The following is a 15,070-nucleotide window of genomic DNA, read 5'->3' as shown; positions in this document are numbered from 1 at the left end:
ACATCATCTGAAGAAAGCAAGACATGAATCGGCGGGAATATATGTTGGAAAGTGTTGGGGGATTCATATCGTATGCTGACAAACAAGTGGAAAGAAATTCACAGTTTACTCTGAGTACAAATGCCCCATTATCTCCTCTTTGATGCCTGCTAGATTCCTTGCTTGCCTTATGCATAGCCCACTTCTTTCTTGGATCTACCTACAAAAATAAATATTTTTTCAGTAAATCATATGGATTTGGTACATATTGATCTGTAAAACTGAAGTGGTCTGCATCTGATCAACTACGAAACCTTTTCCATTCTGAATGATCAACTATGAGCTTCCTTAAACAAATTTTTAAACTATGAATCAGGTTAGTGTATACATATGTAAAACCATCCATGAAAAAATAAAGGCAAAATATTTACTTTCGATGTTTCAAGCTAACTATCATGAAATTAGCTTTCGGCAACACGTTTTCTTGGAAGGACACATTTTGGCAACATGTGTCCGGTATAAACCCAAATTTACAGTTCATGCAAGCAAAAGAAAAACAAGGGCACAGTTCAAACGAAAGATGTAGTTTCGTAGGTTTACAAAATTCTCTTCTGACTTCATTCCATATTCTATTATAACCACTAAATCCAATACTTGAATTTATTAGATTTCCCGTAATTTTGTAACATTCATTCCAACACCCTCTTCTCTTGCTTTGCCATATCCTAACAGATTCATGAAATTTCAATCAACTTACCTGCATTATGTTCTCCAATTTGAACTAAGAAACCCCAACTATTGCAGAGAAGTTGAGTATGAATGCAAATAACAAATAAGCAACACACATATGAAAGTAACTTACAAGAGGATACCTTTTTATTTCAACGAAGGGGCATAAGGGGCTGGGCATGGAGATACAGTGTGATCTGGTAACTGGTTTATCAGATCAACTGCCACCTTCAGACATGCATGGAGCATTTTCTTTTCTAACCTAATAAGCTGTGTAGCAACTCGTTTCTTTGGATTCAAATTTGCATCTGCCAACTACAGAAGAGAGAATATTAATTGAAATTCAGTTAGCCAAACGTTGGATCCCAACTAATTTCTAAGAGCCAAGATTACCAAAGACTCATCTTCACTCAATGTAGTTGGATAGCCAGCCAGCCGTGTTCTAAAATAATCAGCAAGTTGGTCCAACACTGCTCGTTCCATACAAGGACTCACCTATAAGTTTATAACATAAAGTACATGTTACCATAAAATTGTAATGTCAATAAAGACGAGAGACATTCACCAGTTAATCAAGTAAATTCCACATGGTTAGTTGAATCATTTTGAATTCCACGTGGTCTATAGACTATATGTCAATCACCAAATACCAGATACATAACCTCTGTAATTACATGATATAATACTGAATTGAAGATGATGGCCTTTGGCATGTTTGTTAAACCTTATCAAGGTTCTCAAACATTCTACAGTTTCATTCTCTTTTGGAGTAGTGCCATTAAATTCTTTTTTATGAAAATCATTTGCTCTTAGCCTAAAAGTGAACTTACCGGACAAATTGGGCCTTGAGAAGAGATTACAGACTGCATCTCTGAAGGATCTGAAACATAGCCCAGTCGCAGATAAGGAAGCATTTCAAAGACCGTTTCTTTTTCCTTTCCCACATTTACCTGAAGCATGAGACAGATTAAGTAACTAATGCAGGACAATCACGTAATAATTTTTTTTGAGTAAAATAGTTTCATGTACACACCTGAAAAGCTTGCACTGATAATTTTCCATTTCTTTGAGCAACCATTCTTTTATCTTGATATTGAGGATCCTCTGTATTCAAAGATGCCTGGAACACAAAGGGGATGTCGCATACTTAACACATAGAATAGAACACTTTATTTGACATGAACAGAAACATCAAGCTTGTAATAGAAAATTTCCAGATTTTACCTCAACCACCAAACGGTCATAAGAATTATCTTCATCAACAAAACCATAGTTTATAAGCAATTTTGAATTAGGCTGTGGTCCACACCTGCAATATTTTACAAAATTATGATTAAAGATACTACATTGCAGTAACATGATAAAAAAAAAATGTTCAAAAAATTATCTCATAGTTGTGGTAGTTATATACTTTTGAGAAATTTTAATAACATACCAAACACAAATAGATTCCCCTGCCTTATATGGGCGATCAACCACTAGTTGAACAGCACCATCAGTAGCTGTCAACATTGCCTTGCAGTTGCTTCTGTAAGCTAACAATGGGGGCCCAAGAGGAACCAAAGCAAATCTCTGAGCCAAGCTAACTTTCTGCGTTCAAAAGGGGAGAAAAATGTAATGAATCCAGATGCTTTGATTTAGAAAGACATGGCACAAAGAGAAAAGGGAGGACAGGGAGCACTTACAAAAATACTTATAATATTTTCTTATCTTGCACAAGTTAATTGTAAGAAGAAAACATACTACCAAATGGAATGAAAAAACTTACCTGTAAATGTACTACGCATGACTGAACTGCAACAAAAGCTTGTTTGAATATCTCAAATGGGAAGGCCTCGGTAGGACTGTCATATGGATATTGCTGCAAAATTCAAATAAAAACAGCACATTAATTCATATTATTGGCTACAGTTCTAATGCCGGTCAAATAAACTCGAGTATGACCTGAAATAGGGACCCAGCCATAAACCAGACAGTGTCAAGTTCATTATATTCCCTTTTAATTCCTTCACCCCTTTCATGAACTTCAGCCTGATTCATCACCGGAATAATATATGGTTAAAACGTTTTGAATTACTATGTATTCCATCAACTTACTTGATAGAAGAATGAACAGCAATCGTTGCAAGAATGATATTACAACGGTTAAAGGAAAACAAGCATAAGATTACCTTTGTGGGGCTGCCTGTAAGATAAGCCAGTTCAGCTTCTGACCACAAAAGGGGAGATTCCACTGCTAACTGACCCCTCCCTCGCTGACGATCAAGCTCTCTTATATATGGAGACCAAAAAGAATTCTTTCCTTGTTTCTTCTCATACATCAGATACAATGCCAAGCATGCCAATTCCGATAATTTGTTTGTAGTTAATAATTCCGCTGCATAGAGAATTAAGCAGAAAATAAAAATTGGTCCTAGATGTTCATTGAAATTAATCACAGTATGACATGCCAAGTAAGCGAATTTCTCACACAGAGGCATAGAAGAAAATACACATAAATGCATGCCCATGTGCCATGTATTATGAACATTCATCTTAAGCAGCAGAACGAGTTCGTATTGGTCTGGCCAAACATAATGAGAAAGTCAACAAAGAGTAACAATAAAAACAATGTACATTACCAATTGTTTCGTTTCCTAACACTCTCTTAAGCGTTACGACCAAGGAATCCGGCACGGAAAATGCAACATCGCCAACCTTGAGAAAAAAAAAAGAAAAAACAATTAAGTTCCATCAAGAGACTCAAAGAACAAAAGATGCTAAAACGAATGAATTAAAGAACTGCAAATCCAGACTTCGTTCACCTGAAGATCTTCACTGGCAGCTACGTAATGAATGGGCCTGTGTTTCTCATTATGCGAAGGCTTTTCTTTGAGCACGACTTTGCAAGGAGGTAGCCCATTCTTGTGCATCCAAGATTTCAAGTCTTCCTCCTCTTCTTTCTTGCTGACAACCTGACTGTGCTTGCCGTCCTCTTTACGCGACCCAATCAAGGTCTCGGAGCTCGAAGCCGAGCACAAATTTCTTCGGCGAGTCGATCTAAACGAAGGTACAAGCCCCGGGCTCTTGCTCTTCCGAGCCGAAAGTGAAACGAGGAGAAGGCGGTGCGAGGACGAAGAACGAACTGGCGACGACCAAATGCATCGATTATGCAGAGGACTGACCTCCATGGCAGAGTGGTGGATGTTAGGGTTGGGATTTGAGATTTGCTATTTGAGGTTGAAGAATAATTCACAGAGAGAGTGAGGGGGAAGTCCGCAGTGAGCGTACAAAGCTAGGTTTTGACAGTTGTCGGGAAATGGGAGGTGAGGTGGGAATTTCAGATTTTTTCTGAGTGATTATTATGTGCGAGAGATAAGAGTCTGAGAGCGCCAAGGGGCTGAAAGGGAATTGACACCGTGAGTTCGATTGGAGGGAAACAAACGATACTTTCTTGTGGACTGACCGACCTACAACCTCAAACTATAAGCTGGAGAAATAATTTGATTTCACGTCAGTGTTGTATTTATTTCTCCCTTCTTACCAATCCACTTATCTTTAGTAATATGCATTAAAGATCTCAAAATCTTCTCGTCTAATTAAAATGATTAAGAACATTCGAACTTGGATGAGCTTCCAACATAAAAAAAACATGTATTAGTCAGAGACAGTTGCCCCTTTATCAATGAGCAATCAGAACGAAAAATGAACGGCAAATTTGATTTTCTCGCAGCTTTCATATGTTGTGTACACAAGTTTATAAGTAAAATATCTCTTCAAGTTTCAACTATCTAGGTAAAGTGAAGAAAAGAAGAAAAAAATCAACAAAATCGACCCGATTTAAATTCTAAGAAGGTGAATGAGAATCTAAAATAATTTTAAAACTGGTTGACGAGACAAAATTTGACTACAAATTCAGCTTGGTTCTAAACATATCTCCGACGACCTGTCTTGGCTGTGGATTCTCTGGTCCTCTGTCCCGCTGCCCAGATGTAAAATACAAGTAACCGTTCCAGAAACCGGTTAATGTCGTTTTCACTCGGTAGGGAAGCCTTCCGATCACCGACCAAGTCTGTGTAGCAAATAAGTTGTTCACAAGTAAGATAAACACACTGTAATAGCACAATGCAAGCTTTAAAGATAAGTTGTAAATTAAGACAACACAATGCATGTTCCTTTCTTATTTTTAAAGTATTCTAGTAATAGGGGTAAGGGAAGACTAATACCATGGAGTCCACTTGGAACCGGAAAACCTCCCCAACAAGGATCATCCTTTTGGTCACTGGGTTCTTTTCTGTTGTACCTCCAGCAATGATAATTGAATTGTTGACAATTACCCAAGAACACTCTATGTGAGAGTTGGGTTTTGGCATGGGAGGCAACACTTTCCATTTCATTTCACCATCCAGCATATAAGCATCCCCGTAAACCACCTGAAAACAGTAACAACTGAGGCTATAAGAGATCATGTGAATAATTATTGCCATGGTGACTAATAGATCAAGTACAATCGGATATTGTGTTCTAATGAAAACACAATAATACCTCATGCCTACGTGAACATTTGAAAATTGGTGACCCAGGCTTGGGCATAAAATCACCCTCCTGACCACCAATAAGAAAGAGGCGATCATTCATCACAACACAAGCCCTGTTAGAAGATTGACTCTCACAGTGAGAAAACACTAAAACAAACCCACAGGATTTCAAGTTGCTGAGAGGAAATTTTTCAAGTGAATGAAATTGATGGTAAGAGAAACAAACCTATGTGGTCCCCCATGGGGAATGGGTGCTTCTTTCCGCCACTCTTTCTCCAATGCTTTGCCATCCTTCACAGCAATACTCCAGTGATCCACACTAGGCGTATGGCGGTTTTCTTTGCTGCCGCCCATCACATGGAGTCTGCCTCTCCACAATTGAGTTGCTGGAGCATACCTGCAAATTATCATGTTAAATCCTATCATCTAATCTAGGTGTCAAATATATGGATTACTTCACATAAATTTCAGCCACTAATATAACTCTAATGGAACTTCATTAGATCAACAGTTTGAGAGTCAAACGAAGAGCATTCTTGACTCTACTCTTAACTCTTTTAAGCATGTCAAAGAAAAGATTTGTTTCTTTCCCAACTTTTACAGCTACCAACAGTAGAGCACAAGGAATAACGTCAATAAGAAAATAGCAATTTCTGGAGTTTACATGGTCTGCAAAGTTATTTGATAGAAGGTAACCATGCAGATAAGAGAAGATATCATCTGACTCAGTAAACCAAGTTAAGGACTAGCATGTTAAGAGTAGATTGAGTAAAGAAAGATGAAGCAAGAGGTATAATGTATTTGTACAGTGTAATGTGCAACGCGATTAACACAAAACCTAACCAAATTAGGTACCTGGGGAAAGGTAATGGAAGCATACTGCTCCATTTCTTTGTCTCTGTGTCCAGCACAAATATACGAGCTGTAGGCCCTCTGCATTGGGGACCATATTGTCCTGATACCACATATATGTATCTTCCATCAGTGGCCACTCCTAAATGCGAATGCGCCATCTCTTTTGGGATATCCAATCTTTCCCCCCATGTATTGTCAGTGAAATTGTATACATCAACATGAGAGTGCACCTATAACACAAATGCATAAGTGAAATAGTGAAAGTAAGATCACATTCAAACTATTGAATTGGTTTAACTTCATAAAGCATTCCAACATCTTATGACCACCAGTTATTAATCTAAAAGAAGAGCGCAATAAGTAAAATACAGAACTTAAAGCAAAATAGATGAAGGTGTTAATAACACCCTGCTCCAAAGTGCTCCAAACTCAAATTATACATGAATATCAGACAAGCAAAAAAGATAGACAAAGATCCTCACATGGTCAATTGTGCCATATCCTGCAAACACGTAAAATATATTCTTAATCTGTATTGAAGAGCCATCGAGACGAGGCACCGGTGCGGGCGTCATATTCTCCCATGGTAACTCAGGTGCAGATATATCTGCAAAAGTTCCAGATAATAATCTCTCCGAAGCATGTTCCTTTTTGTCTTTGAAACTTCCTTTCTACATATAAGAAATGCATAATTCATAACCAACCAGCAACTACCAAAATGCTAAACAAGAAATGCATTTGAATTCTCAATATTTCAATTACTTTGGGCTGAGAAAACAACATTCCCCCTTAACTGGATTGAAAAACGATACTCTGATAAGTTTTCTAACTTTCCGAAATCCAAAATAACATAAATTATAAGAGTAAACAATAAGTTATCCATTTTTTCTTAAAAATTTCCTGCTAACCCAGAGATTCCATAGGAAACAATATGCTTACATCCCCAACAAAAAAAACAAATTTCATAAAAAAAAAACACAAACACAAATGGGAATCAAAAAATGGGCATTACCTGGTCAGCTTCATTGGCGGTGACATTTGGTACAACCAAGGCCCCAGATTTGTCAAGCGCCAAATTGGAAGAAATGAAGGAATAGGCAGAAGAAGAATAGGAAGAAGAAGCCCAAAGAAAATCTGCAACGAGGGCACCTCCGAGCAGACATGCGCAAGATGTGAGAAATACCCATTTTGCAGCAGAAGAAGAATGAGTGTGATGTTGGGTAAACCTGGACATTTTTCATCCAAACCCATGACGCGGAGTAAACCATTTATAAAGATAAGAGAGTGCTTGAAATTGAGAGAGAAGAAAATAGTTGCACTGGAATTCTGAGGAGCAAAAGAGTTGGGCGCCGATGGTTTCCATTCACTTTCGCTCCGTGTGCCTTAGCTTACTGTTTTCTGGCTTTCCTTTTCTAAATTATATTTGTATGGTATGTTCGCTATTTCCAATGGGTTTTTATAACTTCGACGCCCAGCTGTCAAGAAATAAAGTCAAGGGCAGGCCTTTGATGAAAAAAAGATCAAGGGCAGGGCAGTACTCCGCGTATGCCAACTGTTGTCTGCTCATGGTCACGTTTAACTCCGTACCACGTCCATATTGGGCCCACACTGTACCACAGGCCTCGGTTCGGTCCAACTGTCTAGTCCTTTGTTCGACAATGGCCAGGCCCAATTTTGATAAATAAGTAAAGAGGGAAGAAAAAAAAATCATGAAGGCACAATAAGGGCAAATCAGAACACGACCTTCCGGTGGACAGATAGATCAGAACGGAAAACCATTTTAGTAAAAAACTTTATTGTTTTGTAAAAAAAAAAACATATACATATGATATCTTAATCACCTGAACTACAAGTCCTTTACAATAATAATAAAAATATCCGCTATTCATTACATACAAAATCTTTGAGGTGAGTCCGAAACTAGCAAATTAATAATTAATCAGACTTACAAAAGTAATGATTTTCAATCGAACAGTGAATAATTTGCTTATCAGCCGGAGAAGGACAAGTGGTCCTTTTTTACACACACCCTGAAGATTTTGTTAAGAGACACAGACAGTTGTGTGGTATATATATTTCCATATAAATCATATATGGGATGGCAATTTTTGTGTCTGCGTGCGTGTGTGTAAACCTTTCACCCGGTGATGCGTATAATGTCACAAGGTCTCTGTGCTTAAACAATTAGTAGTGCTTTAGCAAAGCATGTGAAAGTATTGTATATAGTGGCTGTTCCTGGAAAACATAAGCATCAGTTTTGCTCACTGCTATATGTCGATTACTGCAGGGTTGTCTAAGCACCTGCCATGTTCCATTACAGTTAATGGTTAGATGATCACGGCTATATAGTTTCTAGGAACATCTGGAAACCGCTTCAGCTAATGGAGATTATATGGATGATTCATTTTTATTCTATTGTACAGAGAATTGTTTATTCTTTGTTCCCTTTGTTGCAGCCTTGACAGAGAATTCTTTAATTTCCGACAACAAACCACTTGTTCAAATCTACATCAAGGCGTACTCAACTAACTAGGATTAGGTCCGGTTAAGTCGTACATTGAGATCAAAACCCTAATCGTAAAACACTAGATTGAGTTACGTGAGTTTCCAAGCCTAATAGAGTAATAAGTGCCGTAATAGACTTATGTTTGAGGCTTGAGAAAGGTTTTCGGAACAAGTTTGGAAGTTACGGTTTTTGGTTCGAGACTTGAATTTCAGGTTTGGAGGCTAAAATCAATTTTTGGAATACTAAAATAGTTTTTACAATATTTTTAGGTACTTAAACGAATTTTCCAGGATTTTTAAATAATAGAAACTATTAAAAAAATACTTTTGGGAATTAAAAATAGTTTTTCAAGTCCATAAAAGAATTTAAAAGAATTAAATACGATTTATTAAGTAATTTCTGAAATTAATTAAAATATTTAAACTAATTATTCACTAATTAAAGTAATTAAATAAGACTAATATATTACTTAATTACAAATATTAAACTAAACAAACTAATTTGTACGAAATTTTAAAACAAAAAAAAAAGTAAACAAAAAAAAAGTAAAATATTTCAATACTAATTATTCATTACATAAATAATAATTGAAATATTTAGTAATTAAATAAGACTAAGATATTTCTTAATTACAAATATTAAACTAAAAAGACTAATTTTTTTAAATAAAATAAAATAGGTATGTTAGAATATATTAAAAACAGTATAGCCGGGCGCCTATACTATTTAAATATTTGAATTTATTTAAAGAGTATAGCCGTGCGGCTATACTATTTAGATATAATATTAAAAACTTATAGCGGGGCTGCTGTACTATTTTAATATAATATTTAATGAGTATAGCGCTAGACTATTCAAATATAATATTTAAAGAGTATAGCCGCACGGCTGTACTATTTGAATATAATATTTAATAAGTATAGCCGAACAACGATACCATTTAAATATAATAATTAAATAATGCAATTGCGACTATACTCTTCAACTATTAGAATGGCCATTTCCCCAAGTGCTTAAAGCATGGAAGATAGCTTTTGCAGTCCTTCCTTTATCTACCACATCAAAATGATTGTAATGCTACTAATAAATTCATAAAGTAAAAAAGAAAAAGAAATTTCCAGTGGAAAAACAGATGCAACAATATCTCACCAAGTTTCTTTGCTCCTACAATAGCTAATAAATTAATAACCTTGAAAAAAAAAACATTTAGTAAACTAATATATCCTAAACAAGATAAGTAAAGATCCAGATTACTGAGATTTTGTCAAGACCCAAAAGATGCAAAATGGACCAACAAAGAATAGAATTCCACTTTATTTCTGTCTTTTACCTCTCTACTGTTTTTTATAAAACCAAATACAGAAGGATTGAACCTTCAAAACATATGACAATTTCCAAAACAAAACAAAATTAAATAAATGAAGATCTAAATGTTCATGTCCACTTCTTGGGATTGGTATATTTTGGATTTTATAAGTCTCAAAATTGTTTAGTAATCATAACATTAGCACTGACAAGACCTTCTTACGGAGCCATTAGCCCTTCAGTCGTGTAAGAAAGGGACTTTGAGAAGCAGTGTTTGCATCACATTTACCCGGGATCAAGTTTAAATATGCCAGAGTAGTAGATCAATAAAATATTTTAATATGCACTAAAGAAATAATAATTAAAATATAAATACTAATTAAAGCAATTAAAAAAGTCTAAGATATTACTTAATTACATATATTGAATTAAAGAAGTTGGCCAAAGAATAAAAGCAAAGAAACTATTTGTGGGATTAAGTAATATCTTAGCCTTATTTAATTACATTCATTAGTAATTATATTTAATTTATTAATTCTTTATTGAAACATTAGTATTAAATATTTTAATTAACTTCATAAATCATATTAATTAATTTTTTAATTTTTTTCTTTAATAAAATATTTAAACACTAATTATTCACTAAGTAAACAATAATTAAAACATAACTGAAAATTAAAACGTATAGACAAACGACTATACTTTTAAATATTCCATTTATAGAGTCTAGCCGCACGGCTATACTTTGAAAATATTATATTTAAAAGGGTACAGCCGGGCGGATATACTTTTATAATTTTCTATTTATAAAGTATAGCTGAACGGCTGTACTTATAAATATTTATAGAGTAGAGCCGATCGGCTATACTTTTAATATTCCATTTATAGGGTATAGCCGAGAGGCGGTACTTTTAAAATTTCGATTTCAAAAGGTATGGCCGAGCGGCGATATTTTTAAAATTTATATTTACAAAATAGCCGCACGGCTATACTGTGGAAATATAGCCGTACGGCTATACAGTTAAAATTTTCTATTTATAGGGTACAACAGTGCGGCGGTACTCTTAAATATTCCATTTATATAGTATAGCCGCGCGAGTACACGCTGAAAATATTCTATTGAAAGGGGTTAACTGATCAGAGATACTTTTTAAAATTTCTATTCATAGAGTATAGCCGTGCGGCTATACGTTGAAAATATTCTCTTCGAGCGGGTATAGCCGTTCGGATATACTGATAAAATTTGAGAGGGTATAGCCCCAGTTGTGGAGGAACAAGCTGTCATGCGTATTCATCGTATTGGTCAAACAAAAAGGGTGATGATCAGGCGGTTCATCATGAAGGTCCTTTTTCTTGTCTGATAAATTTTTAATGTCTTATTTCTTTTGTTGATGCGAAAAAGTGGTTGGACACGTGGTTCGCCCAACTTAGTGATATTGCGTCTTCGGAAGGTAGTTAGTCTTCGGAAGATCAAGTTCCTGCAAAAAGGGAACGTTCGGTAAGACCTTGGGGTACCGGTGCGGTACCGGCCGAAGGCTCTCCGATGCTTAAGTAAGGACGGATTTAGTAAAGATTAGACTACAGATCAAGCGGTAGCGTACCGTTTTGTGATTCTGTCCCTCTTTTTGGGAATAGGGTTATCCTTATATAGGCCTTGGGAGGCGTACTTATATCCATTTTTCCGATGTGGGACTGCAGGGGCTGATCGTGAGCATGACACGTGTCCCAGGTCAAAAGTAGCAAGATGTATAGGATTCGGTAGGGTACATGCCGAAGGGCGGGCAATGGTGCTGACTCCGTCCACGTGTTAGGCGGTCATTGGTCGTTAAATTATGGTATAAACAGTAGTCCCCCAAGTTCTCTGCCGAAGGTTCTTCGGAAGGGAATTTGGTTCAGTAGGCGATTCGTAGTTGCCCTGCCGTTCGGCAATTTCGTTTGGGGGAGGTCCCCCTGGGACCCGATGGGTCGCCGATGCTCAGAGGGGAGAGGGCAGAGACGCCTCGTTTCCCGCGCCTGGCGCGTGGAGGCGCTTCGTCTTCTGCGCCGGGCGTGCAGAGACGCTTCGTCTTCTGTACCCGGCGTGCAGCCCACATCACCACCCATTGAGTGACACGTGGCAGACGACGTGACGCCTGACGGCTGCCATTATGAGCCGTTTGGTTTCCCGAGAAATACCGTTGCAGCCATCTCCCTATAAATGGAGGCCGTTCCGGGTGCAACACTCACTTTGCGTTTGAGAGTTGAAGCGAGAGCTCTGCGTAGGCGATTTCCGAAGAGTGTTTACGGCAAACAAGGCGATTCCCGAAGCGCGCGAACGGCAGACAGAGCGATTTTCTGAGGAGTCCTCGGCAATTAAAGCTTGAACAACACACAAGGTAAGATACCGTTCGGTATCCTCGCTTTTAATTCTCGTATTTCGTGCATGCCTTCTAGTATAGGCCTCGCCGATCGTCCTAGGAGCTTTCCTCCGGTAGTCTAGAGGACTATAGGTAGTGGCTTAGGCGTCGGTAGGGTAGTTTACAACACATCCACCTTAGCCTTCGTTTCCTTTCCTTTTTGTAGATGTCTGCTAGCGAGTCTTCTTTCGGCAGTGAGCCCAACGCATTCGATGAAGAGTTATCATCGGGCTGGGACACATCTAGTCCGTCTGTAAGCTTCGACGCCGAGGGCCAAGAGGACACCGATGTGGAAATTATCGGTGAGGAGGCGATCTCCGTTCCTACCCACGGTGTCGGCAAGGGGCTGATGACGGGGCAGCCGTTCCCTATAGCTGCAGTGTATAAGGATGGTACCCACGTTGGGCCGTTTGATGACCAGCCCGTGGCCTCCACTTCTGGCCGTGGTGAGGGTATTGCCGGTCCTTCTCGACCGAGGGTGACCATCGTCCACCGAGGGCCGCCTAGGGTACCGGTGGGGATCCCTCAGAGGGCTCTGTTCGGGGTCGACTACCTGGAGCCGAACAAGCTTACCGAACGGGAGCTCCAAAGGATTAGGGCCGAATACCACATTCCTGACTCGGTAAAAATGAGGATCCCGAGTCCGACCGAGTCCCTCAGCGACCCCGGAGATGGCGAGGTCGCCTTCTTCGAGCAGGATGGTGCAGTGCAGGAGTCGGTGCCGGATGCCGCCGTTAAAATGTCGTCAGTCTGATCGCACGCGGTCAGGCACGCCTGGCCAATACAATCCCAACTTCTGGGTGGCTCTGATGGGGGTGATAACGGCATTTGGGATTGCCGGGGAGGGGGAGCCCTCCTACGAACAGTTCTCCCACCTCTACAGCGTCACCAAGTCAAAGAGTGCCGATCATGGTGGCTGGGGTCAGGCGAACTGCCTGAAGGCTTCCGAGCGGGGGCACTTTATCAGCTCGGTGCCGACTTCCCAGAAGTCGTGGAGGAATCGGCGAGTGCTACTCTCCGGAGATTGGGAATCGCCGTCGGGAGTGCGCCCGCTGTTCCCAGTGCCCACGACTTTCCAAACCGCCGGTAGGGTTCCTAGTTGCAGATCGGTAGGCAGTCTGGCTTTTCCTCTTTATCTTATACTGATTATTATTGTTTTTTTTTTTTTTGGACAGGCAAGCTCAAGCAGCCGACTCCTACCCAAGGCGAGATTCGACAGATCGACAGGGTACGGCTGAAGGTACCCGCTGCCGAGCGAGGGTATCCGCGTTTCCTCTTCACCGATAATCTCATCAGAGCTAGGCTTGTCGACCCTGCCGAGAGTGAGTATACATGCTTCTACGTTTTGTATGTTTTTCTTTCGTTTGTGCATACCGACTAACAGGTTGTCCTTGACCAGTGACGGACGCAAGGATGGCTGCCGAGGCCAAGAAGATGAACGAATCTTCGAGGCGGCGCTTGATGATGGGCCTCGAGAAGAAGAAGAAGAAACAACTCGAGGCCCCTGCCGTTCGGCAAGAGACGGATCCGGAGGACGTTGTCCTCTCGGAGCGTCTGCGGCAGTTGGCCTCTGAGCCCGCTGTCAGGCCGCCTGCCGAGGTGGAGGCGCCGAGGCCGTCGGCTGCCGACGCCGCGGCTTCAAGGGCGGCAGGTAAGCGACCGGCGACGGTCGATTTGGAGGCTTCGCCAGTTTCCAAACGGAGCCGTCCTTCGGAGGCTCCAAGGGCCGTCTTTGCTGCGGAGGACGAGGGCGGGCCTACCGAGGCCGTCACCATCGCCTGTCCCTCGAAGACAGTGCAATTTGTCAACCACATGATCCTCGGATCCCAAATGGAGCTGCCAGAGGTTGACGAGTTGCCGAAGAAGCTTCTTCGGGAGCAGGCTGGCCGTGCCTTCCGATTGCAGGCAGCGGTAAGAATCTCACTTTCGGCCTTGCCATTCCTTCTTTTTTACCGATGTAGGCTTTCTGACTGTTTTATTTGTGTGCAGGCGTCCATGGAGATGTGGCTCTGCGCCAAGCGAGCCATCTCCGCTGCTGAAAAGGCGAAGAGGGCTTACGATGACGGCAGGGCTAAAGTCGCCGAAGCTGGCAAGGCTATTCAGGCCCACGCCCAGCTACAAAGGGAGAAAGAGGCTGCCGAACGGCGGGCCCTTGCTTCGGAAGCGATGGCGGGCGAGGCACGGGCAGAGCTGGAGGCTGTGCGGGCGGCTCTGGAGGCAGCGCGGGCGGCAGCTCGTGATGCCGAGGCCGTTTCTGAGGCCATACAGGACGCCATGCAAGAGTCCGAGCGGAACAAAGCTGCGGAGGTAGAGGCTGCCGTGCAAACGGCAATCCAGGGATATCGTTCGTCGGGGGAGTTCGCTGCCCTGCTGGACGGGGAAGTCGGCTCCGAGATGGTGGGTATGTTGTACCGATTCAAACGGTACAACCCTGGCCAGAAGCTGAACCTCAACTTCGCCGCCGATCCCCCTCCCCTTCCCGAAGGAATTACTGAAGAGATGATCGAAGAGTACGAAGGGGAGGACGCCGCCGAGGCTCCTGGGACTGCCGACGCCGCCGCCGGTGACGAAGCCGCTGCCTGAGGGCTTGTATCTGCACCTTTGTAATAGCTTAGTTTTTATTTTCTGTTTGTTCAGAACATATTGGTGCCGAGGGCACCGCTTAATTTTATCATAAGTTTTTATCCAATTGCCAAGTGTTTGTTTATTTATATCATATGATAATTGTCGTGGGCTAATTGCCGATTGAATTTTCTTACTACCGTAGGTTAATAAGAAGTCAA

General features: G+C 40.6%; 2 protein-coding genes across 8 annotated transcripts in view; both read right to left on the bottom strand.

Annotated features, from left to right (window-relative positions):
* Positions 1–4,283, bottom strand: part of LOC117622552 (actin-histidine N-methyltransferase) — a 4,512-nt gene extending 229 nt beyond the window's left edge. The window contains exons 1-13 of one of the 6 annotated variants that reach the window (XR_004585005.1): positions 3,513–4,283; positions 3,330–3,405; positions 2,880–3,085; positions 2,653–2,739; positions 2,477–2,569; positions 2,144–2,298; positions 1,933–2,017; positions 1,742–1,828; positions 1,539–1,658; positions 1,102–1,203; positions 852–1,023; positions 737–790; positions 90–199 (exon numbers count right to left, since the gene is read on the bottom strand). Coding sequence is in view for 5 of the 6 variants with exons in the window: in XM_034353274.1 (XP_034209165.1) it covers positions 856–1,023; positions 1,102–1,203; positions 1,539–1,658; positions 1,742–1,828; positions 1,933–2,017; positions 2,144–2,298; positions 2,477–2,569; positions 2,653–2,739; positions 2,880–3,085; positions 3,330–3,405; positions 3,513–3,878 (1,545 nt within the window). In the remaining variant the exon portion in view is untranslated. Of the gene's footprint in view, positions 200–736; positions 791–851; positions 1,024–1,101; positions 1,204–1,538; positions 1,659–1,741; positions 1,829–1,932; positions 2,018–2,143; positions 2,299–2,476; positions 2,570–2,652; positions 2,740–2,879; positions 3,086–3,329; positions 3,406–3,512 lie in introns of all 6 variants that reach the window. The other 5 variants (XM_034353274.1, XM_034353275.1, XM_034353276.1 and 2 more) reach the window with 5 other exon arrangements.
* A 110-nt stretch (positions 4,284–4,393) lies between these two features.
* LOC117622553 (kelch repeat-containing protein At3g27220-like) lies at positions 4,394–7,505 on the bottom strand. 2 transcript variants are annotated; one of them, XM_034353280.1, is made up of 7 exons: positions 7,093–7,505; positions 6,563–6,751; positions 6,081–6,310; positions 5,452–5,622; positions 5,233–5,338; positions 4,914–5,120; positions 4,394–4,759 (listed from the first exon to the last, which is right to left on the bottom strand). In XM_034353280.1, exons 1-7 carry the CDS (start codon positions 7,312–7,314, stop codon positions 4,595–4,597), a joined length of 1,290 nt encoding a protein of 429 aa, XP_034209171.1. In that variant the 5' UTR covers positions 7,315–7,505; the 3' UTR covers positions 4,394–4,594. The 2 variants fall into 2 exon arrangements, with proteins under 2 accessions (XP_034209171.1, XP_034209172.1); XM_034353281.1 differs by lacking the exon at positions 6,563–6,751 and having other exon boundaries at positions 7,093–7,488.
* Positions 7,506–15,070: the final 7,565 nt, after the last annotated feature.

The sequence above is a fragment of the Prunus dulcis genome, chromosome 3 (genome assembly GCF_902201215.1).
Source record: "Prunus dulcis chromosome 3, ALMONDv2, whole genome shotgun sequence".
NCBI lineage: Eukaryota > Viridiplantae > Streptophyta > Magnoliopsida > Rosales > Rosaceae > Prunus > Prunus dulcis.
The sequence above is the reverse complement of the archived record's forward strand: the minus strand, read 5'-3'. Positions and strand labels throughout refer to the sequence as shown.